Raw genomic sequence first — 25845 nt, forward strand, 5'->3', positions numbered from 1 at the left:
TCCATCTATATGCCTTTTTTTCCTGTAATATGATTCTTCTTAAGAAAAAAAATTGTGCTGCAGCTGTTGCATAGATTAAATTAGAATTTTTCAAAAAATATTTTTGAGGAAGAGAAAAAAGACAACATAAAAGATCATTTGTAATTGTGATAAAGAAAATGACAGTCTATGTCAACCAGTTGTAGTTTTTTCAGGGTAAGGCCGACTTCAAAAAAATATATGGGGGTAACAAAAGACCTTGCCATAACACACAAAGTAGATTATGGGAATATTTTATTTAGATTACCACCGTTTCCTTGATGACTGTGTTTGAAAAATTAGTTTAATGTCATATATATGTAGATCTCTCTAAGTTTCTGCTTCTTCCTTCAATTTAGGCAGTAGTGTATACCAAGTGAATATGTTGTGTACTGGGGAAGAGGAGGGTGTCTTAAATACATGTGTATGGATTTTGTATCTCTGTTTTTGAAAGCAGGAATGAAAAGGAGAAGCAAAAGCTTTTAATTACTCAACTCTGTTTAGAAACTATTATATTTCACATTCAGGTTTCAGCTTTAATAGCAAACTTCTCCAGTTGCTTAATAAACTACTTTAGAACAGTAGAAGATTATAGTGTCTGACTTTACTCTGAACTGGTTTTTTTTGCCTGAATATTTGTTTATTCCTTTTAGAGTATCATACAGTTGTATCTAAAATAAAGAACTGATGGTGAAATACTGAAATTTTCATTGTGCTTTAATAGCCAAGATTGTATAGTTGGGTTTACATTATATTGTTTGTTTTATCAGACAAAATAGTACTCTTTTCTGGCAAGCCCCAGAGAAATGAGCCTTAACTACTGTAAGTGGATTTTGTTGTTGTTGTTGTTACCAATATATAAAAGTTGTCTCAAGTTGGAGCAATGATTATAGGAAGAAAATGTTCAAGTATTATCAGTGTTTTGTGGCTTCCCTCTTTTCCTCCTCAATTTCTATTCAAAAGTAAATTTTTAAATTTTTAGTCATTAAGAGAAAAAGGAAATTTTATTTTAGATGATCAATTTCCCATCTTTTTTTTTTTTTTTTTAAGAGTAGCTGTTCTGTCAGAGAACGACTATATCTATGAAAGAGTAAAATTTACTTGAATGGTTTTAAGGCTTGGCATTGTTAATTGTAAATCAAAGCTTTTTACACAGTGCTCTAAGGATTGAAATGGGTCTTTGTGGTCTCTCAGGAGGGAGGAAGTTACAAACCACTCTGCAGACTGGCATTTTAATAGTCTGCTGTACAGTGATGTTCTTTTGCAGCTGCTGCTTAGTCTTTTCTGTATCTGGAGAATGTGGGGAGGTTTTATTGTTACTCCGATACCATCAGCTTTTAAACATTGTGAAGTTAGCTGGCCTTATTGTCTGATCTGGTTTTATTACTATAATTTGATCAGTATGTTTCATAAGAATGGGTTGGGTTTTTTGTTTATTTTTTGCCCTCTTATTGAATGTTTCTGGAATATTTTTTAGAAGAGCTCTGCTTCATGAAAGGTGCCTTAAAAAAGGTGATGTGCCCCTTTTTGCAGCTTGTTAACTCTCCTCTGATTGGCACAGTTTTGTTAGAACCTGCAAGGCCCAGGGAGAAGAGAGAGTAATACAAAGAGGTTTTGATGGGGAGAAAGGAGATAAATGTTTCTATTTTGTTTCTCTGAGTTAGAATCCAGACAAATGAAAAAGACAAATTGAAAATTTTTTAAATAACAAAATAATATGTGGGAGAAATATGTATTTGCAGACAGTGTCTAAAACCTTTTGATTTATAAGTGTAATAAAATGTTTAAGTCTATGAGACATTTCTATATCTTATTTTTCCTTTTTGAGAAATCTGAGCATTAACATAAAAATATGAATATAAAAAGTATTCTTTAAGAACAGTAATGAACTTGGAGGAAAGACATCTAAGAAACCTTTTTTGGTTTATCAGCTATAGTGCACATCTTGTCTGTTATACACACCAGCCTTTCATACTTTTATGTAAGGGAAAACAAAACTACTACTATTTAACTACTGAATTGCTTTTACATATTAGATGGTCTAGAAGAGTGTAGTCCATTATAAACTTTTAATTGGTGTTGTGAATGAGAAATTTAAGGAGATTTATAACTGAAAATCTGTATTATTAAATAGGTCTGAAAAAAACAGGTCTGTTTTTAAAAACATTTATTTTCAAGATAATTTTTTAAGTTTTTGTACTGAACTTTTTCATGAAATGTGCTCCTTTCAACATTTTTTTCAATATGATTTTTATAACTTAAAAAAAATCATGATTTGTTCTAGCTAGTTAAGAGGTACTTACGTGATGGGTCTGCTTTCTCCAGGAAGTGATTTTGTACAAGGCTTAACTGTCTAGATCCTTCTTGTTACACATGATTCAGTGTTTCCAATTCCTGATAGCTTGATCATGTGTTTATCAAAGTTGGAAGCAACTTTAGACCAGGCCAGATGGTAATGTTGCTAGAGGTATAGCAAGCTGGGTTTCCCTGCCACCTGTACTCTAATTTAATTAAAACTAAAAACAGATTAAGAGATGTCAGTTTGCCTTTCTTTGAGAGAGAGAGGTATATATCATATATATGACAAAATTAACAATTTCTTGGGATATTTATCTCTGGGACACTCTATCTCTTTTCATTATTTAACATTCCTAAGTAACTTGTATTTTTTTAAATACCCAAACTTTGTCTTATTGGTATCCTCCACCAATGCAAGGACTTGATAGAAATTGAAAGAGGTTACTTACAGCATAAACCCTCCCTCTCTGCTCTGTGAGTTGGTTCAGTCCTATTTTGCATAAGTTCCTTTTGAGTAGATCCATGTGTGGATGCATAGTGCTGAAGACTTAACTCTGTTTGGCTGTGTGGATGTATGTCTTGGAGAGAAGCTGTGTGCATTAGCTGCAAACTAACATTTTCAAAATCAACATGTATTGTGCTTATCCTGTCCCTGGAATGGGCAGCAATTCTTTGATGTATTACTACAATGGGAAAACGGTAAGTCTTTTTCTTTGTTCATATAGCTTCTAACTGGCTTATTTAATGGAAAACAGTGTAGATTAATTGCTTTTTACTAAAACCTGTGAGGTTTTATCATTTTCTGCAATACATTTAAACTGTGTATTTCTTTGTAAGTAGTGTCAGTAAAGTTGCCTTTGACACTGTTACTCAATAGTTGTTGGCTTTTATTTTTAAAATAGGATAGAAAATAAACCTGAATTTGTGAGTTACTATTTTTAATCCCTGATGTCTTTACTAGCAGTGAGCTTGAAAGTACATATTTTTCAATGTTTTTTATATTGTAAACATATAACTTATATATAAAACACATACACTCACAAAGAGAGAGGATTGTTTGATGCTTTGTAGATAGAAGGGAAAGATGAAAGTCATCTTGGATATTCATAAAAATAACAAGTATGAAGCTCTGGGAATGATTAGAGAAGCAGTCAGCTAGTGAGGGCCGTATTTCCTGTTTGGAGTTTCAGGTCCAGAGCCTGACTTTACTGGGATACCATCTGTTTCCAATCAAACCAGAATTTTGACCCGGTACAGATTCATAAAATAAATCACTATTTTTCAAAGAATGCATTTAAACATTTTCCAAAGAATGTATTTCTGGTCAATTTATAGCACATGGTTAGATGTTTTAAAATAATACCTTTCTGTGTTGCTAAGCAAGACTTTTCTGTTCTTTAATTACTTAATATTATTTAGAATGTTTCTACAAAAGTATCTTTAAGTCAGAGGATTTTGTATATTCTAAAAGTGAACTTCACTGGAAGATTAGGAGTTATCCTTATAATTGATAAACTTAGTAAAAATGTTATACTAGTGAATAACAATCTTGGGTTTATGTCAGAAATTCAGTATTTTCCTCCTCAATCTTTACAAAAAAAAATTTTCCCTCAGGTGTCTTTTTAAATACATACATGACTTTAGTGATATTTTTTTTTGGTCGGGAGTAGAGGCATTTTTAATGCTAATGCTTGAAGTTATAAAGAAAATATCACATTTTCTTAAAATAGGTGTAAAATCAGATATGTTTCTTCCTTCCCTTTTCAACAGTTGAAAATGTTTTCAAGTAGCATATGATTCTAACCAGGGTACATGAGAACTAATGAAAGCATTTTTTCATTCTCTGACTGCTTTGGGAAGGCCTCTTTAGACTCTGTTAGCATTTGGTTGTTAACTTTTGGGTAAGCTTTCTTAATAGATGATAATCAAGCCAAAATATCCTAAACTTATTAAAAAGTATGTGTTCGCACTAGCCATATAAGCAGAGCTTTGGGAAATATGAGAGGTAGATTTAGATGGGGAATATAAGTGAAATTACTTGATCTCTATATAGCTTCCTTGCTAACTGTATTTAAAATGTGAAAATACTTTTATGTCCAATTCTGAGTAAAATAGTCCTTTTGAAGAGTGTGTGTCTGTCTGTCTGTCTGTCTGTGAGTTCAGGAAAATTAATTATACAGGGCCTCTGAAGCAGAGAGACTGTAACTCAAATTGAGTTTAGATTTTATTCTTTCGAGAGCACAGATCACTCTATTACAACATTTCTCTTTGTTCTACATTGGGTTGGGGGCAGGGGACAGCTTTGATGGTATTAAGTATTTCCAGACTTACGGTAGATGACATAGCTGGTATGATAGAGAAGTGCAGCCTGAAAATTGATAGCCTGTGCCTGATATAGGTCAAAGGTGACTTCTATGTTCTTGAAAAATGCATAAATAGCTGATATATTGCTTAGTCCTCTGGATCATAAGGCCCTAGTCTTAATGTATTTTCTTATATGTATTTTATTTTTACCACCTCTAGTTTTTTTTTATTCTCTTACAACTCTTCAATAAGAACATGATGTAGTATGTAATTACATTATCCAGAAACTATGTGAATGCCTCATTTTACTGTATATTTTGGGGGATGTCTACCCATCATGGTAAAAACTGGTGCTTTAACTTAAAATTTCCAGACTCTAAGTGAAATATACTTCCTTACTTCAGTTATGGAATTTTTATATAATCCTCATAGTGAACAGGTTAAATTTAAGCTCACTCTTTAATCCTACCTTACATTTTATTTTAGTTGATAGGGCAGATTAGTTTGAAATGCTAACAAGTTCCCATTGATTTCATTTTTAAGATCCCTTTGTGGGTATTAGGGAGCAAGAAATCCTAAATGGCACTGGTCTTAAAATACTTTCTCTTTTTTTTCCGGTTTTCATTTTTAAATTTTCAAGTCGGTTTCATGTATTTAAGGATGGTTGAGATATTTTAACAATAAGACTGAGTAGTCTCTAGCAAAAAACAGATTAATGAGCAAAGAGGCTTTCTGTATTTTATTATTTAAGATTTTGTGATCGTATTATATTGTTGGAAATAAAACAGGCTTGGGCATCTATATGCGGAAAAGCAAAGCCAAAATATTAACCCTGTTTTTCCCACTATTTGAAAAGAGAAGGGGTTAATGATCTGTATCATATATAGCCTTTGTGTGGTTGTATTCTGTAACATACTGTAAAATATTAATATGTGTTTATCATAAACAGAAAACTGAAAACCATTTTGAATATCAATTTTGTGAGATTAAAAAATAGCAAAGAATAATGGGTTTCTGAGCTTCCTTATGTATAAAGAATTTGCCCTGCATTCAGTTTTCTCATTGATATGACTAAATTGTGTCCTTTATGCAGAAAGGTAGAAAGTCTTAGAGGTAAAGGAAGTAAAGTTTTGGGAGGAGAGGATTCCTGTTTTCTTCACCTTGAGGATTCTGGAGTTTCGGCCTTCCTCTGATCTGATCAGCCTCCATTTTCTAGGCCTTGAACTGAAGATGCTACAGAGTGTTCCAGGTATAAAAATTGCAGCAAGTACAGACGTGATGCTCTTTTAATTGTATGAGGGGATTATTTTAATCTTATCAGAGACAACACAGAAATCCAGGTTTTGAAACTCAAGCTTAGAAATGCATTTTTAATATTGAGCTTCTTTGGATGGAATCTGGGAAAGAAGAGACAGGAACTAACATGATTATAAGGGCTACTTTGTCAGGAGCTATAGTGAAGGCTTTATGTTGACCTCATTTAACTCTCACAACCACTCTGTCATTTAGTTGTTACTGTCATTCTTTTATAAATAAGGAAAATGAGGTTCAGGGAAGTTAAGTAACTTGCTCAAGCCCCACCCAGTTAGTAAGTGCTGAGGTCAGAATTGAACCCAGATCTCTCTCCCAAGAGCAGGTTTTCCCAAGGGCAAGTTAACTAGCCTCCATAGCAAAGGGCCAGACTTCATTTATCCTTACTATAATTTGTATCAAAATATACTACACTGGAAAGAAAATGAAACTGAGGAAAACAGGAGGCCATTCTTATAAATAATGTATTTTGCATATATGATGAGACTAACAGTTTTATGAATGCAGATTGATGTGGTCAGTCAAGCAGATTTTTATTAGTTTCTGTTTAAGATGAAGAGCTTTAAACCAGATTTGTTTAAGAACTCAGGAAATCAGACTAGCGTGGTCTCCTCTTCTAATAGAACTCATAGTACTGAAAATTGGTTTAGCCAGGGTTTTGGCACCTGACTGCCCACGTAGTTTGTATTTTCATAAGAATTAGAGTAGGAAGTAGCTAAAATTTCATTGTAAATACATCTAAGCCTTATGTTGCAAATAAACATTATCAGTTAATAAAAACACAGAAACCAACGTGAAAGTATACAGAGCTACATTTCGGTTCCCTTGGGGATTTATTGCTAATTAACATGAGAGAAGAAAGTACAAGTAAATTAATTCAAATTTCCAGCTTGTCTGTGGGCCCAGTAGAGTTAAACCTACTATTTGTATGATGAGGAAAACATGAATTAATTTAAGAATTCTGTGAAGATACAATGCTAACGGCATAGAATGTCAAGGACTTTAGCTTAAATCTACTTTGATTTTTCTCCCCTTTACCAAAACTATCTTGAGACTATATTCTAGATATAAATCCAAGGATTTTTTTTTCCCCTTAATTTGTGGGCAGAATACCAAGGAGTGTAAAACTACAGCCGTTGCCAGGAGATTATGTCGTCACTGGTCAGCTTTATTAATGTTTTAGAAAGAAATTTATATCCCTTTCCACTAGTTCATGAATGTGTTGAAGAAAGAGATCAGGTTCTGTATTGTTGGATCTCAATTTCTTTAAAATGTAGGGAGCTAAGGAGTGACACTCATTGATTTGTTTAGTATATTATCCTAGCATACAAGTTTCAAACCCAGTCCCTTAAAAATTCCATAGTTTATCTCTCAGGAAAAACTGAGATCATTGTAACAATGATAGCAGTTACAATAAAGAGCTGGTGAAAAATGCCCAGTGATGTTAACTTAAGATTAATAAAAATGTGCTTGACTTCCTAAGACATTTTTCTCACAATTGAAAACCAGTAATATCCAACTATGCTTGTTAGACAGCAGAACTAGTAATTGATTTTAAGCTGCTTTGTACTGAAAACTGGAATTTTGTTTTCTTATTGTTAGGAAATTTTACTTCATTTCACCCCTACACATCTCTGGGAATTCTTGGGAAAAGACATTGTTCCTTTTACTTATGAAACTGTTGAAAATAAAAACATGTATTTTTATCCCTTTTATCCAGTTGTGTTTTTAGCAGGCTAATTAGGTAAAAAGAATCCTTGACAGAGATGGTTTGCGTGTCCTTGAGTTAGTCCTTGTACCTCAGATATTTTGCGTTATGATGCCTTTGGTTTTGGTTTTTATGGTATTTGGTACTGAAACTATCAATATTTTTCCCCTTGGGCTTGGAATTACCATAAAGACTCCAGTAGTAGATTGGACTTTCTGGCAAAGTGGCAAAACTTCTATTTTTATGTAATAATAAAATACGGAAAACATTGAAATATTTATCAAATCTTTTATCTAAGTATTCTTAGATATTGGAAAATTCTTCAATTAGTGGTTTCATAGATTTATTTAAAAATTTTAATGTCTTTCTTTAGGGTTATATTTCTTTTAATTTTGCTTAGAGAAGGAACAAGGAAATTGGGAAGACCTAAATTTCAGAAACTTTAAAATTTTGCCACTTAAGTTAAAGATGCTTTGTATTTGAGTTTATACATTAGATCAGTATTCACAGAGAATAATGGATCCAAAATGATCAGAAAAATCAATAGAAAATTGTTTTTAGGAAATTTCTTGAACTTCCCTAACACCTACCTAGCATCCTTATCTGAATCAGTATAATTCTTAAAGCCAAATTTTTATTTACTCTTTTTTAAACAGCCTCTTTTTACTAAATTCAGGGCCCCCAGAATTCAGGAATAGAAACTGTTGTTTGTATTATTGTGTGAGGAACTTGGATAGGTTAATCAGCAATAACTAAAAAATAAATTCTTATGGTAATTACCTAGTTTTTCTTAATTTTTAAGTGTTGACCCTTAAGCATGCATATCTTAAAAATTATTGGCCCGGAGGTTTAATTACAGTTCTTAAAGATAGGATTTGACTTAGGTTGTGGTTTTCTTTTCTTCCAGTGACCTAGACTTTTTTTTCCAGGTTTTTAGGTACTCGGGTATATCTTGTGAAATTTTTATTGTTTAATAAAAAATATATAAAAATAAGGTAAATTAAGTGGATGTTCCTGAATATAATGTTACACTTTTATTTTGAAAATATGATGGTAGGGTAAATTAGCCAAATGTTTTGTTTTGTTATTTTGGTAAGTTGATAAAGACTGTGCTAAAGATGATTTCTCTTATTATTTTAAACTTTTCACATATTGGAGGTCCATGGTAGCATGTATTAAAGTGTTTAATGATACTTATTGGAATTTAAAGAAAACTGCTATTCAAATCATCTTGACCTTAGAGCTAATAGAAGCCGAAACATAATGAAATCTTGATAGTAATTACTGTGTTAGAGCATGTTCAGAAAAATGGATAAGCTCCTCCATCTTTCTTTTTTCCAAATCAGGTGAAGATGTTCCTAAATTTTTTGACAGTTTAGGCTGATTTTGGTTTTCATAGGCCTTGGAGCTTATGAGACTCCAAGAATATTTCTTTCAAAATAATTTATGCAATTCTAAACTGAGTAAGGAAAAATGATCTAAACCTATGTTGTTCAGTGTAGTAACCACTAGTCACATATGACTGTTTAATTAAAGTAAAATTAAAAATTCAATTCCTCAGCTGTACTATTCATATTTCAAGTGTTCAATAGTCACATGTAACTAACTAGTGGCTACTACATTGTATAGAACAGATGTGGAACATATTCATCATCACAGAAACCTCTATTGGATAGTGCTCATCTAAAGCATTCCTCTCATTTTCTGTGGAAGGGTATCTTAATTAAGATTTATAGCTATTCTCACATACTAAGGAAAATTCCCAACTCATCTCCTCATCATTTGGGACATTTAAAAATACCAGCCACCACACAGGCTATGGATCTATTTTTAAAGGCATGGGGAGTGACATCGTCTTTTAACCCATCACTGGATGTGACAAGATTTAAAAAAACAGAAACAAAATGAAAAAGGAAAACCTTTTTAGCAAAAGCTACTACTACTTTGCATCTTTTCTCAATAACTATCAGAAAATCATTATGGCTCCCTGCCTGACAGGGATGTTTCCAGTATTAATCACAGGAGGTACGCATTGAAATCAAGAACACAGTGCACAGCTCCAGCCTTTAGAGCTAAACAGAGAATGATCTGCTCTGAATATGGAGTTATCCATATGACTAAACTGAATCATCCAAGCAAGTAAAAAGGAATGTTTTTGTTGACTTGACTTCAATTGGTTGAATGAGCTAAAACATCCCAAGGATAGTTGTGTAATCACTGTAAAGAGTAATTATAAATATTCATCCCTGAAGTGCTCTATCACTCTTAAAAAGTACGTTTGGGTAGGATGAGATGAAGACGTTAGAGATACTGATGTGGATTCGTTCTGTTCAGCCAGACTTAACAGGGACGTATCTTAGATTTTCAGTAGTATTCATTCAGGTTGGAATAAATGGTATAGTTCTGTTCAACAGACACTCAAAATTTCTCTCATCACCACGCCTAGAGGATAAAATGTAAGTGCTTGGGAAAGAAGAAGACAGTCCCATGATAACAATTGTGAGCCTGACATTCTGAAATGGAAGTTAGAATTCTAAAGAAAAGTTCTAAATATTGACTACATTTTACTGCAATATCTTAAATTACTTAACTGTACCTTTTTCTAAGATTTTATTTTTTTTAAGTAATCTCTAGACCCAACGTGGGGCTCGAACTCACAACCCGGAGATCAAGAGTCTCAAGCTCTACCAACTGAGCCAGCGAGGCGCCCCTCTATTTCTCTTTTAAATAGTTTGATTCCTGGTAGATTTTAATCATCTTAAAGCATATATATTCCTTTCTCTTAATTTTAAGATTGTTTGTTGTGATACAAAATCATACTTAAGATGTAAACGTCTGATTAGATCATTAACTAGGAGAAAAAAAAACTGGCATCTATGTGCAGGTGATCAGATGACATAAGCAGTCTGGTTTTAATTTGTGGCCAGTACTGATTGTAACTAAAAGAGACTTGCTCTTTTTGTGGAATTGGCTGACTATTTCCCTACATCTGGAGTTAATAAAGTCTTTGAGACCACATCAGTTGCGCTTTGCCGCAAGAACTCTTTGATCTGAGAAATTGAGACTGGCGCAACTGCTGCTTCATAACATTGCATCTATGTTTTTGCAAGCTATGGTTAAGATACCAAAAGTAAAGTTATTTGGCTGGTGTTAGAAATGCTGTTAGATGGGCCTCTTTGAGAACCACGTTTTTCAAAACATTTTTATTATGATTAAAAACTTTGAACTTACGTTAGTAAATAAATGATAAACTTTTAATAGCTTAGAGTTTTCACCATTTTCATTTATAAGATCTATCTTTTAAAAGTCCATTTATTCTTTTTCAAACTCTGTTTATAAAGACTAACATTAAAAACAACTTTACCTCTAAAATGAGCCCTGTTTTTTGCATACAGCTTAAAATTTTTACATACGAATAGGCTAGTCTCTTCTGCTTTGTGTGGTTTATCTTGGTTTTCTTGTTTTGCATGACAGCAATCATTAACCATTATATGATCAGCATATTCTCCTTTATTTAACTGTGATTTGTAAGTCAGTACAGTCAGGTTTATCCTTTAATTGCTTTTATAATTGCAAACATTTAGAATTTTTTAAAGTGTAAGTATATTATGTATGGAATACAGTGAATTGAATGGGAATAAGGATAAATAAATATAAATTGACAAATTATACATTTAATTGACAAATTATGTAGATTTTTGTGTGTGTGAGATGACACATCAAAACTGGAGTTTTTTTCATAAGTTGGAGGCTTACATACTATTTCAATCTATAACCTGGATAGAATTAGAGAATTTTGTGTTTCATACTTTGAGATCAAGTGATGGTGTATATAGTAAATAAAATAAGCATTTGTGACAAGAAGCATATGTTCTAATGCTGTCTTCTAAATTTTATTCTCATATGTATTTTCTTGCTGGGTCTTGGATTTACTTTATTCTTCATTGTAGTTTCAGCCTAGTTTGGAAAAATCTTTGTATAAAGGGGACAGAGGACATCTAGCTGTGGCTAAGTTTAGATACTGACACTTGATTAAAGAAGAAAGTGCAAAATTCCTTTCCTGAAAACTTTTCCTGCCCATCAGCATTCAAAACACATTTGTGTATACCCAATTATTTCACTGTGACACTATCTTATGTAATAGCGCTAAACTAGAAAAATACATTTAATATCTGTAATGGGGAAGAAAACACATTTTATCTGCCATATTCCTTTATCTACAGTCTTTCTAGGTAGTTCTTAGGAATCCATCTTGTCTCAAACTTCTCAGGCACCACAGGTGTGTAGTCTTTACCTCTGGGATGGGAGAGGAAACTAACCTAAATGTCCATCCATTGAAAAGAAACACCTGTGCTGGTATGAAACCGACTAGCAAGAAAAGTAAAAATAAACTTTTCAATCTTTTATTTAGCATGAGTTATATTTATAAGTAGGATTATGCAGACAAAAACTGTAAGAACTGCATTCAGGAACTGAACAAGGGCAATATTTTGTAGAATAACAGCTTCTACAAGAATGACAGAAAGATGATTGAGATACTATTAGCTAATACTTAGTGCTTACTGTGCTAAGCATTGTATATGTATTATCTCATCTGATTTTCCCATCAACCCCCTGATGCAAGTACTGTTAGCACCATCTTACCAATGAGGAAATTGAGTCTTGGAAGCTTAGGTAATTTGTCAAGAGTCTTTATAGTTAGTTAATGCCTCAGAGGAAGAATAAATGAATATAAATGATAGTTTATGTAAATAAAATTTTGGCGCACATTTTAATCTCAGTGTGTGCTTCCTCAACTCTTTTATTAGTGCATAGATATGCTCAGGATAAAATACCAGACTATGTGGAAGAACATAAAATAAATGTCTTCCCTCCCAATTGTAAGTCCAGAGGTGTAACCACCAAGTTTCTTATGTGTAATCCCAGAAATTTTCTATGCTTATGCCAAAAATATGTGTATGATTTTTTATACATGCTCCCATAATTTTAAAAAGGTAGCTACTTTCTTCCACTTAAGTGAATACTTAGGATTTTTATTTGGAATGACATTTAATGGATGTACCCTTATCTAACTAAACAAAAGAAATATGTGTCCTACACTGTTCACAATAGGACACCTTTCCATTCTTCCTGACCCTTGGTTTACTTTTGCTTTTACAGAGTGTGCATTACCTTAATTGTTTATTTGTTTTCCTTCTTGACTGTAGTAATCATCATGTGAATGGTTTTGATTATTAAGGTTATTTAGCTCCCCATTTAGTTTTACAGAAAAATGGCAATGTTGGCCATTTGCCAATTCAAAATGTTCATAGTTTGCTTATCTGAAGCAAGGGTTTACCAAAGGAAATTAATACTGCTCTGACAAATTGAGATTTTTCTTTTTTTTTTTTTAAGATTTTATTTTATTTTAGAGAGAGAGAGAGAGAACACGCCTGCTCAAAGGAGTAGAGGGAGGGACAGAGGGAGGAGAGAGAGAATCTCAAGCAAACTCTGCACTTAGTGCAGAGCCCAGCACTGGGCTTGATCCCATGATCCTGAGATCATGACCTAAGTGAAACCGGGAGTCAGACTCTCAACTGACTGAGCCACCTAGGCACCCCTAAATAAGATTTTTCTTAAAGCTGTGCCAGACTTAAAAGTGTACTTGAAATTAGGACCCCTCAGCAGAATTTGGTTTTAAATTTGCTAACCCTACTAAGTTAAGCAAGTTTCTGAAAACTTGCAGTGTGCCTTTTATGGTTATCCTTTAATAATAACAAAGTATAGTAACCTTTAATCTAACTCGTTGTGATTTTAATAAATCTTGTAACAGTGAAAAGAATGAATCTTATGAACCCAAAATTTATTTCATGCTGTATTCAAAAGACACTGTTTCCACCACCACATTTTGAATCATGAGCTTATATGGATTTGTGTTTTGTAAGCAAAGTCAACATTTATGACTTTATTCAACCACCTGGTATAATTGTCACACAAAAATGCATTATGGGGATATTTGGAGTAGTATTTTTCTCAAGTAATCAGCTGAAAACAAATACGTAGATAGTAACCAAGTTAGATTTATATATGTGGATTTAGTTTCTTTGGATTTGTGGCAGCCCTTTATAGATACTAGCTAGGACTTTTTAGGCCCTTTATGAAATGTAACACTCATTTTACATAAGTGATATATATGATAGTCATTTACATTTTAATTAAATTTCCTGTTTAATTTTAAGGTGTATGCACCATCCCCAAATTCAGATGATTTCAACCGTGAATCTCCTAGTTATCCATCTCCCAAGCCACCAACCAGTATGTTTGCTAGCACTTTCTTTATGCAAGGTAAGTACTGCTAAATAGTTGTCAATCCTACAGCAGTTATCTGTTGTATATTAGCTAATATTTAAGATTGTGAGGAAAGAGAAAACCTACACAGGAATTCAGTTATTATTTCTAGGTATTTTTGGCCAAAATAAATTAAAATTTAGGTCTAAAATTTCTAATGCTATTTATTGCTGACTGCAATATAGTTGGACTATCCAACAAACCATTGGAGTGTCCCATCTAGTATTGATCAAACTTAAAAAGGACTTCAGTTGAGAAAAATGAGTAGAGCTGCTCTTTCTCATTTTAGAACTGAAACAAATGAAAGATATTAACAACTCTAGTTTCTTATTTAAATTACAGACTCTTATCACCCCTAGAATGATCAATATAAATAGTGAAAATCAAAGAACAGAATAAGACTTGTTAAGAGTGAAAAAGTGTTGCATTTCCTTTAATTCATGTCTAGCAAATAATTTTTATTTGGTCTCCTATGGTTTTGGACTATGGGAAGCATATACTATGGGAGCAATAAATCACTACATAAACGCTTCCTTGACTTTACACTGGTAAGTGAAGTCATTGCTAACACATTTCATTTGAAGGCTGACTATAATATAGTCATTGATAAATTACTTAACGTTTACTATTAGAGAAACTTCTTTATTCCACAGTTTCAGAAAGTTTGATATAATGTACATTGCTTGTTATAAAGAATTTTTGGGTATATTTATGGTTATACCATTTAACCAAAATTAAATCCAACCCATCCCCAAATTTGAGATTTTTATTATCCTCTTTGATATGAATTTAAATCTTCGAAGGATTTTTATAACAACCTACCTACTGCAGTTTGGATTACTTTTTTTCCCCCTCTAACTTTAGAGCTTTATTCTCTCTTTTTAAACAGTAATTGAGGGAAGAAAACTAGATAGAAGACTGGCTTGGAAAGGGGAGGGGAAAAAGTATCCGGAGGGTATCCTTTTGAATTCTTACGGCATCATCAAAATAAAAAATTTTAGCTAAGGACAATTTTATATTTCTCTTTTCGTCTTAGATGGGACCCACAATTCTTCTGACCTTTGGAGTTCATCAAATGGGATGAGCCAGCCTGGTTTTGGTGGAATTCTGGGGACCTCCACTTCCCACATGTCTCAATCCAGTAGTTACGGCAGCCTTCATTCACATGACCGCTTGGTAGGCTCTAACATGTGGCTAGGGTGCAGCAGCACTTGGTCCTCACTTGTGTTTCTCTTTGGATTACAAGTGTAAGATTTGATTCTGCCAAAACTTGTGACATTTGAAATACTTCTAGGCTCACGGCCTTTAGCATGCCTTTTTAAAAAGTAAATGACAGTAGTAGTGCTCTTCAGCTGCTAACTTGTAATATTCTTTCTGACCTGTTATAGTAGTTGTCCAGTTATATGTGCATATTATTCAGAAAATGTATTTAATAGATCATGTCTCTTTCCCCCTTTCTCTAGAGCTATCCTCCACACTCAGTTTCACCAACAGACATAAACACGAGTCTCCCACCAATGTCTAGCTTCCATCGTGGCAGTACCAGCAGTTCGCCTTATGTTGCTGCCTCACACACTCCTCCCATCAATGGATCAGATAGCATTCTAGGTAAGCTTTTTTTGGGTTGGCAAAACTCCCTAAAACCTACTTTGGGGATTTTCAATGAACCCCACATCTTTCAATATATTTTTTAGTATTGAATTTTAAAGTGAAAGAAAGGAAGAAAAACTTTTTAATTTTCATTAATGTAGAAACTGGTACCGAACCCATCTTTAACTTAGCTTATTAAGTGTAACACACACACAATATTTGCTGCAGTGGGTGAGATAATGATAGAGAACACCCTTGAAATCATGGCAGAATGCTAAAAAAAAAAAAAAAGCATCCTGCCTGCTAAAATTCTTGATTTGTTTTCTACCTGAAATATTCAGGAACCAGAGGGACTGCTGCTGGAAGCTCACAGACAGGTGATGCACTTGGAAAGGCTTTGGCATCTGTGAGTATTGATTTTACCTATTCTGCTGAATGAATTTTACACTGCTGATTCTATTTTGTGGACAGTACATGTCATAGTTAAAGGGTGTAGTTACAAAACAATCAACTTCATATCTCCGTTGGAACTATTCTCAGCGTGTATTGATTCTTGTTGCCCTTAAAATAACTCAGAACACCTTGCCACCCCATTCCCACAAGACCTGTCCTTCTAACTTCAATTTAAATATGTCTTTGACTTAATGGAACAGACATAGATAGAAAGAAGAGAAATTTGGGTATTTTTAGGTCTAAAGCAAAAATTACTGAGATTAATTGTTAAATCTATTTATTAGTTTTAAATACATACTTAATGAGTTGCCCATTTAAGTAAGTCAAATGGAACCAAGAAAACTCCGTTATTCTTCTGGTCCACAGAAGAAAGTATCTTCAGTAAGAAATTTTTCTAAGACAGAAAGCATTTTACATATTTTTTAAAAGGAAAAATAATCATCTGCAACTGATTCATTCAAGAAATAGGAGAGTCTTCCCCTAAAAAATCCAGATTCATTGAAGAACTCATCCTAGGGCGCCTGGGTGGCTCAGTTGGTTAAGCGACTGCCTTCGGCTCAGGTCATGATCCTGGAGTCCCGGGATCGAGTCCCGCATCGGGCTCCCTGCTCAGCAGGGAGTCTGCTTCTCCCTCTGACCCTCCCCCCTCTCATGTGCTCTCTCTCTCTGTCAAATAAATAAATAAAATCTTTAAAAAAAAAAAAAAGAACTCATGCTAACATGAGTAGAACTGATTTCAAGGCATCCCATAGTATTTTCTTGAGCAGCTAATTTATATCATATCAGGACATTAATGACAAAGCAATGATTGTTTTAGTAGCTGATCCTTAAAACATTAAAACTGAAATCCCTTCTTTCAGAATTTTTTTGGGAGAGCATTTACCAGTAATTCACAAAGACTCCAAATCTCATTGTTTAAAAGAGGCACTTCTGCTTTGTACTTTCTGAATTTTCTCCTTAGGCTTTTTCTTTCTTTTCTTTTTTTTCTCCTTGAATGGTATGCCTCTCAGAATTCCCACAGAGTTGTCTTACATTTTCTATGAAGTGCAGTTAACTCTATCAGACACATTTACTGCTGTTCCTGGGGAAGGCAGACCACTTAACCTGTGAGTAGAGGAAACAGCCATTGAACATTTAAGGAGATAAACCTCTTTGTATATAGTTTCTGTAAATAAACCTTTCTCTGCATCCCACTACAAGTTCCTTGAGAAATAAAGCCAAGGCAAACTCATCTACCACATAGTGGAGCACCCCACAAAAAATAGAGCTCAGTAACTGCTTGTTGAATTCAGCCTCACATCATATGACAAAAATAGTGAAGATAAGAACAAAGCCCACAAGAATATCACCTATAATTTGAATGTTTACTAGGTACCGGGTATTACACTAAGAATTTACGTGCTTTGTTTCATTTAATCCTCTAGAAAACCCTGCGAGGTTGGCATTATTATCCTCACATTACAGATGAGGAACTAAAGTTTAAAAGGTTAAGTAACTTCAGCTCAGAAAGATTAAGTAGTTTGTCCTAGGGATCACCAAGCTAGGAAGGGTAAAGCCCATATATATTAGGTAAGAACCTGGATCCAACTATCTTCACTACTGTTTCTCCAGAAAGAGAAATGCTACAGTGACTGCAGTTTTACAGGGTGTTGAGGATTAAAGGAAGTGGTCCTACATTTTCTGGACTTATTCCCACCTGATGAAAACTACCTGCTTAGAAATAAAATTATTCTATAATATTAAATCTGAGTGCCTCCCAGGAATTTGACTGGCTTACCATATTTTCTGTTGATTCTGAAAGAATCCAGTAGCAGATATTTCACATGTAGGAGGACAACGTTGAACTTTCAATTCTAGTCAACTTTAAAAAATACAAACTGCATTTTGGGGGCTTTTTTCTCAAAAGTCTTTTGTTTATTTTATGCAAGGAAAACTTCTGTAAAGGAACCTTGGCAGGTAGGCAGGCAAGAATTTGTGATATTCTCAATGGTTGTCCTTCAAGCTCCCTTTCAGTTACCCTTCTCATAGTTGACTGTTTCCCATATTATGACCAGCATAGTAGCCAAACCAGTTGGCATTAGGGAAAAAAAAAAATCCAAATTCTCCATGAGTGGAAGCCAGGGAAGAATGTTTAATCTAGTTAGTGGGTGGGCTTTGGTTGTCATGGAAACTCAGCTCTGTCATCCTGTGTTGTTACTAGGCAGGAGCAGCCAGGTCATTCCATAAATCACTTCTGTCATAGCTGACGGTGATGCATTCCATCTGCTCCATCACTGCATGCCATAGTCTGCACAGTTGAAATCCCTTCCTTCAACCCATCTGCTGCCCCCTCCCCACCAGACACCTCCCCAAAACACATTCTTTCTCTAACTTCCGTTACCGACTCACATTCACTTTAGTGCTCACAGAATGTACTGAAAAACAAAAACATTACATGGGGGGTAGGAAGGATTAGAAGCGATGAGGAGAAGGAATTTTCTGAGGATTGCATTTGAGAGTCTAACATTCATATCAGAATTTTATGTCAGGTATTACAGATCTTTGGAAATGGTGACCATGGGTATTTTGAAATTTTAGGTTCTTTAGAATATGACATTTTTAATATAGCATCTAGTTTTAGATGGAGAAAACACTATGCTATTGTCATTAGAAGTTATTTCTAGCTCCCTAGTCGTCTGATACATGTCTTAGAAGGTCTTTCATGTGTGAAACATCACAGGGTACAACCTTTGTTCTTTAGTTTAGGTATTAAAGAGCACACAGAATACTGTGATTAAACATGTAAGGCCAGATAATGCATTTGCAAAGGTTCCTTTATTTTAGGTTTAAGCCGGGATAATTGTGGTCTTAATCTCAGGATAGCTAGAAAGAGAATTGTACATGAAAGTATTTACACAAAGTTCCCAAAGCCCTGTGGATTATGCATTAGTTTAGATAATAAACTAGGGTAGATAGAAGGAAAGGAAAATCTGGGTATTCGTGCCATTTTTAATGTGTTTCCCTGAACATTTGCCAGACAATAACCCTTTAAGATTGTGCCCATGGAGAGTTATATAGAGGAAGAAACATCTGGTTTATTTCAGTGCCTAATACCATATCAAAACACTTGGTCTTTAATTTAGAGGAGATCAAACAAGAGGACTGTTTAACTTTGTTGATTATATCAGACTTCTTTGTGATAATTTATGTTTTGATTTCTACCTCCAAGCAAAGGAGAGAAAGGGGGGGGGGGGAGAGAGAGAGAGAGTGTGTGTGTGTGTGTGTGTGTGTGTGTGTGTGTGTGTGTTTTAATCTGGATAGTTAAATGGTCAGTAGTCTCTAACAAAAGAAAAGAAAATTCAGGGAAGTTGACGTTTAAAAGTAATTCATGAAATAAGTTTCTTTGTTCCTTAGACTCAATAACATTAGCATAATAAAGATTAACTGAAATGTGCACTGTAGTGTTTAAAAAATTGGGCTCACAGTTCCAAGGTTGGGCTTGGGAGCCCTTCATTGTTTCTTTTTTGTCTGAGGCCCTTTTCATTAGCTTCTGGCTTATTGGCACCCTGCTGATTGGAATGGACCATGACTGATAGGAGGAGGAGCCTCATTTGTTGCAGTAAAATGAGGCATATTACCGTTTAAGCCTGGCAGAAGGTATTGGGAGTTATTCATCATTGGTCATTTAACAGTATGAGGACCATGGACTGCATGCAGAATGAGTTCTTACTTTGTGTTTATGCTTTACATTCTAAATCACTCCCATCCCCATTTTTTAAGTGACTTTTTTCTTTTTCTTTTTTTTTTTTTTTCTTTCAAACATCAGTGTAGGAGTTCTTTAAGGTCAGAACGTACAAGAAGTAATGAAATCCTGATTTAGAATGCTCTTTGTCAAATAAAGTCTAATTTTAGAATTTCTTAAAGTAACGACAATTTCTATAGAATAAGTTTAACTTGTATGTGATTCGGTGATAGAAGAAACATACAGAGGTGAAGTTTAATGAAATGATCTGTGTTCTGAAAGGCTGTATTACCTTGTTTTTATAATGTGTTACTCCTCCTCTCCCCACGTACCCATTCTTTTTTTTAAAGATTTTATTTGTCAGAAAGAGAGAGAGCACACAAGCAGGGGGGAGTGGCAGGCAGAGGGAGAAGCAGGCTCCCCACTGAGCAAGGAGCCTGATGTGGGACTCGATTCCAGGACCCTGGGATCATGACCTGAGCCAAAGGCAGACGCTTAACTGACTGAGCCACCCAGGCGTCCCCCACACACCCACTCTTTTTTATGAAAGTAGAAGGGACAAGAAAAGTCCTATAATTTGCCAGGCTATCTGTCAGTTCAGGAAAGGTATTAATAACAATTCTGTCTGTCATCACTTTAATTTAGGGCAAAGGAGAACTAGACAATGTGATGGGTGAGTGGAGAAAATGCCTTTTATTATACAAATGGAGAAGCTGGGTTTTTTTGGTTTTTTTTAAAGATTTTATTTATTTATTTGAGAGAGAGAGAATGAGAGACAGAGCATGAGAGAGGGAGGAGGGTCAGAGGGAGAAGCAGACTCCCTGCCGAGCAGGGAGCCCGATGCGGGACTCGATCCTGGGACTCCAGGATCATGACCTGAGCCAAAGGCAGTTGCTTAACCAACTGAGCCACCCAGGCGCCCTGGAGAAGCTGTTTTTGAAAAAAACACCAAAATTATATATTTTTACACTTGATACATTTTATATTTGATATGTGTTTTTACAGTGATTTTTTTTTAAAGCCTTCATTTGATTGTCTTGATAGTCTATTTATACCCTCAAAAACTCACGCCTGCCTAACAATGTGGTATGGACAGCTTAATACATCAACAGTAATTCTCAGAAATATTCGCGGAACATCACCATATCATTGTTCTCAAGGCTTATGCCATAAAACTGATTTGTAAATGAATTCACCTTTATAACAAGATCTTTTAACCCCCTTTGGTATTTCTGTTACTGAACCCCATTACATAAATACTAAGAAATACTACCATCTACTGAGTCTTGCTTTTTACTGAAAAGTAGCTATAGCAGATTTCAAGTGCAGTTTAGTTACTCCAGGTTTTTTTTTTAAATAAATACTCAGCACCTACTTTATAAGACAGTGATAGGCAATGATGGATTCAATATAGAACATTATAACGTCTCTGCCTTCAAAGAGCTTACAGTCAAGGAGAGAAGATATGACAGGTATACAAAAAATGATCATGTAGAATATACTGTGAAGTAAAAGACTCAAGAAAAGTGTAATTATTCTAAGAGTATAAAGGAGGCGAAGATGAGTGTAAATGGGGAGGTGACATTTGTGCTGGGCTATCATGTGTTGTAGAATTCCATCATGGAGAAATTAAGAAATAGGCATTTTGAAAGGATAAGCTATGTTCAGAAAATGAAAAAAATACATCTTTTGTTTGGACTATAGGGTATATAATGTTTATACGTAGGTTATAAGGTAGAAAGCTATTTTTGTGACCAGATTATGGAAGACATCAAATGTCATTCTGTTCTGTTTAGTAGGCAACAGGAAGTACTGCATGGGATTTGACTGTTTAAAACGGGTTGGGGACAATAGCTCAGGCAATTATATATGGGGTAAAAGGAGCAAGGGAGTAACTAGAAATAGAAAGACTTAAATAATTCCTCCATAAGTTCTACTAAAGGTTTAAAGTAGTGTCACAGCGGTGAGAAAGATGTGTTCCTATCCCAGAAACACAGAGAATTGCAGGTATTGGAGTCTGTGGTGGGAAGGGTGGAGGGGGGGAAGAAGGGGCGGGGGAGAGAGAGTGGATTTTGTGACCATGAGAATGCTGGTGCCAAAGTAGAGGAAACAGACGAGTAGAGACGGGGAGGGTAGGAAGCTTGGGGCAGTGATGCAAAGTTTGGCTTGGCATATTGAGCTTGAAGTGAAAGAGTATGTCCAGATGGAGAAGTCCAGCAACCAGTATGAGCATAGAAATGTCATTCACAGAGATGTCATAGTTGATACTTTCAGAAATGATATTACCAAGGGATAGAACACAGGTCAATAGAAAAGAAAACCGAGACTAGAGCTCTGAGAGAAACCTACATTAAGAAACTGGAAGCATGAAAGAGAAACGGAGCCTAAGTATTACATCCAGTGATGTAAAAGTAATACTCAAATAGTAACTTCTCGCAAGGATAATAATCATTCATTCTTTCAACAAGTATATATTTACCAGCACTGTTGTAGAATCTGAAGCTACTGCAAATCCTGTATAATTCAGATTTTGTCTGAATAAGACGAAGTCCTAGCTCTCCTGGAGCATACATTTTATTGCAAGAAAAGGTAAGAGACAGATATAAAACAAGTAAACAAGTTTAGACGGTTAAGGATCACTGTAAACACTATGAAGAAACACGACAAAACCAGCAAGGTATGACAGAGAGGCAGTGCTGTTTCTCCAATGCTTTCATGCTGGTGATCTTTACAGCGAGTTGGTCTATTTGATGATAAAGTTTTGCATGAAACTGAAACTTTTCTCACTGCTCATCCACCCACCCTCAATGTTATCAACTCTTCCCTCCCTTACCAATGTTATAGTTAAGACATATTTCATAAAAGTTAGCATCAGTTATTCCTAAAAATGTGACCTTTAGCTAATTTTCACATGTGCATCCTGATTTTTTACAAGGTAATTAACTTTAAGACCAACAGTATTGATCTTAATACAACATACTACCCTCCCTGTTACTAGTCCTTCCATAACGTCTTTTGAAGTCTCCATAGTTTTGCTTTCCCAAAATGGCTTTTTAACTTGAATATACAACTTCTAGATCTGGCTATTTGGAGAGAGTTGGTGATTAAAGGCATTTACAATTAGAATTTAGTAACATTATACAAATTGGTGTATTTTCTTTGAGGTAGGTATATCCATTTGTAGTCAAAGGAAAATAGGCTTTCTGGCTGCTTGCAATTCAATTAGTGCTTTCTTCTTTTTGAAAAATAAAAGCTGTTGTGTTTAATGATTATGACTTGTGGAATTTTGTCTTTCATGAGCCTGTCCCAGTCTCTGGCTTTTTCAAGCATATTATGCTGTCTTTAAAACCAATGCTGAGACCCCCTTGTTTGCCATAATTTGAGCCTCTTTAAATTCATTAGAGCTCTAAGCTTATTCAGAACAAGGGTATTTCTATTGGATGACTCCTTTCACCGACAAGTAGTTTTCCTTTTTAAAATGTTTGACCACAGTTCATCCACATAAGTTGATTTGTCTGCCCTAAGTTAAGTGATGAGATGTGAAGATGGTTTATTATGCTTATAACAGAATAGAAATAGAATTTCCTAGAGAAAACTTCCTAGGGACTCTTAGTACTTGGATTAAAGAGACTTTTAAAATATTTAATGGTTAATTAAGTAAACTTGTCACTATTCTCTGTCACTTTTTTTTAGCAATATGAAATAAATACAAAATATCGCAACAAAACTTTTAGCCAAAATACCAAAATTTATGCATCCAGATGTTTTAAAGTGGATCCCCTTAGGGGCTCCTGGGTTACTCAATGGGTCAAGCATCCAGTTCTTGATTTCAGTTCAGGTCATGATCTCAGGGTGGTGAGATCAAGCCCACGTCGATCCCACATGGGGCTGGCTCTGTGCTGGGCATGGAGCCTGCTTAAGATTCTCTCTCTCCCTCTGCCACCACCCCCCCCAGTTCATGCACGCATGCTTTCTCTCAATGAATGAATGAATGAATGAAGTGGACCTCTTAGGAGGTGAAATTCACAAATCATTTTGGGAACATTTTCTGAAGGACTTTTAGGGTTTCTTCCACTTTCCTCAAGGGTGACAAGATACCCTTTGGGAGCAAGTTCAATTTTATATGATACATCATTTGGAGCTAAATTTGGCAAAAATGTAGTTGGTCAAACTGAGAACTTTTTAAATAAGAAATAAAGAATATGTAAAAATTTTTTTCTTTGGCTTTTAAGACTTTTTTTTTTTTTTGACAGCACGCGCACAAACAGGGGGAGCGGCAGGGAGAGGGAGAAGCAGGCTCCCTGCTGAGCAGGGAGCCTGATGCGGGGCTCAATTCCAGGACCCCGGGATCACAACCTGAGCCGAAGGCAGACGCTTAACCGTCTGAGCCACCCAGGCGCCCTAAAACTGTTTTTAAAGACTATTGTCAAAAGATAATAGTTTCCTGAGATAATTATTTTTAATGAATATCACTTATTTGGATGATATATTTAAGAAAGATTATTGGGGTTTTTTAAGATTTTATTTATTTGACACAGAGAGCACACAGCAGGGGGAGCAGCAGAGGGAGAGGGAGAAGCAGGCTCCCCACTGAGCAGGGAGCCCAATGCGGGGCTCAATCCCAGGATCCTGGGGTCATGACCTGAGCCAAAGGCAGGTGCCTAACCAACTGAGCCACCCAGGTGCCCCAAGAAAAATTGTTTATTAGATGTGTTAACTCATAGTCACTTCTCTTTTTTGTTCTAACAGAAACCTTAATAATTTTCAACTGGAATAGTAAAGAAATAGATAGGATGTATTTTATTCCTCTCATTATTAGAATATATATGATACTTTTTTTTAAAGTAGTCTCTGTGTCCAATATGGGGCTCAAACTCATGAGAGTCACATGCTCTACTGATTGAGCCAGGTAGGTGCCCCTAAAATATATAAGATACTTTTTAATCCTAGCTTTAAAACTATATATATATAGCCTTCATGTAATGGAATAGTCCTAAATTGATGAAACCAGTTTTTCACTCTGAGTTTTAAGGGTGGCAACTTAGATTATAAAAATAACTCCATGCAAATGGATTTCTATTTTTGTTGTTGTCACATATTGATAAATGTATATTTTGTTTTCTGGTTAGATTTATTCTCCTGACCATACCAGCAGTAGTTTTCCATCAAATCCATCAACACCAGTTGGATCGCCCTCACCTCTCACAGGTAGGCTTCTGTTTTATCTATTGACTTAAAAACGTGTATTGGGCTGCTTTGAAATATTTGAACTTTGTTTATTTTCCAATAAAATCTAGTAAAAATTCATGAAAAATCATCTGAATTTTGAGAAAACATGTAAACAGAGCCTTCCTCTTGTTCATTTTAAATATTGAAATATTTGCTAGTTTTGAATTATTCTTTTCCGATTCTTAATTTGGTATAATTTCTAAGAATGGTTGTTATAACAGCTCAAAAATAAGGTTAGACAATTGGGATGAAAGCAAAATAGGAGATAATTCAAAATTTTTGGTGAGGTAACATAGAAAGTAAACAGAATACCCTATTTAGAAGAACATGTAACATCTTTCTTTCTTGTTCTCTGCCTTTTCCGTGTACCATGTATAAGACTCAGAAGTGAATAAGTTTCTACTAGTTTGTCTTTATTTTTAGGTCCACTAAGTTATTATTTCATATATATATATATAAATTCTTGGGAATAATGTAGCTTTTTGCTAAGGAAGTCTCTGTCAATGTGGATGAATATTGTTAGTGAGTTAGAGAAGCGGTTCGAATTTGTTTTACTTTTTCCTGTTTTTTTCCACATTTGCTGTAACAAATTCCAGTCACTATCCTACAGTATAAATTTGTTGAGGTACAATTATTATTGTAAATAGGAATTTTTAGACTTTAGAAAGAAATAAAATTATAGGAAAGTGCTTAATATTTATTAAGCTATAATTTTAAAACTTGAATTATATTTTTCTGAGCAGTGTTTGAGAAAAAAAAAACATGCTGAAGAAGAAATATATTAGTTGTGAGGAAAAGACATTAGGCAGCTGGGTAAAAATTGCCTTACTCCTCCAGCAGTTGACCTCAGCATTGATTCTCTTTTCTGATCAAGTCATTAAGTAAG

General features: G+C 34.7%; 1 protein-coding gene across 8 annotated transcripts in view; it reads left to right on the forward strand.

Moving 5' to 3' along the window:
* The window catches only part of TCF12 (transcription factor 12), a 372079-nt gene that overhangs the window by 310814 nt on the left and 35420 nt on the right, over positions 1-25845 (forward strand). For 4 of the 8 annotated variants that reach the window (XM_032417040.1, XM_032417042.1, XM_032417041.1 and 1 more), the window contains 5 exons: positions 13858-13963; positions 15003-15142; positions 15430-15574; positions 15898-15962; positions 24860-24938. In XM_032417040.1, the coding sequence (XP_032272931.1) occupies positions 13858-13963; positions 15003-15142; positions 15430-15574; positions 15898-15962; positions 24860-24938 (535 nt within the window). The other 4 variants (XM_032417046.1, XM_032417044.1, XM_032417045.1 and 1 more) reach the window with 4 other exon arrangements.

The sequence above is a fragment of the Phoca vitulina genome, unplaced genomic scaffold (genome assembly GCF_004348235.1).
Source record: "Phoca vitulina isolate PV1807 unplaced genomic scaffold, GSC_HSeal_1.0 scaffold20, whole genome shotgun sequence".
NCBI lineage: Eukaryota > Metazoa > Chordata > Mammalia > Carnivora > Phocidae > Phoca > Phoca vitulina.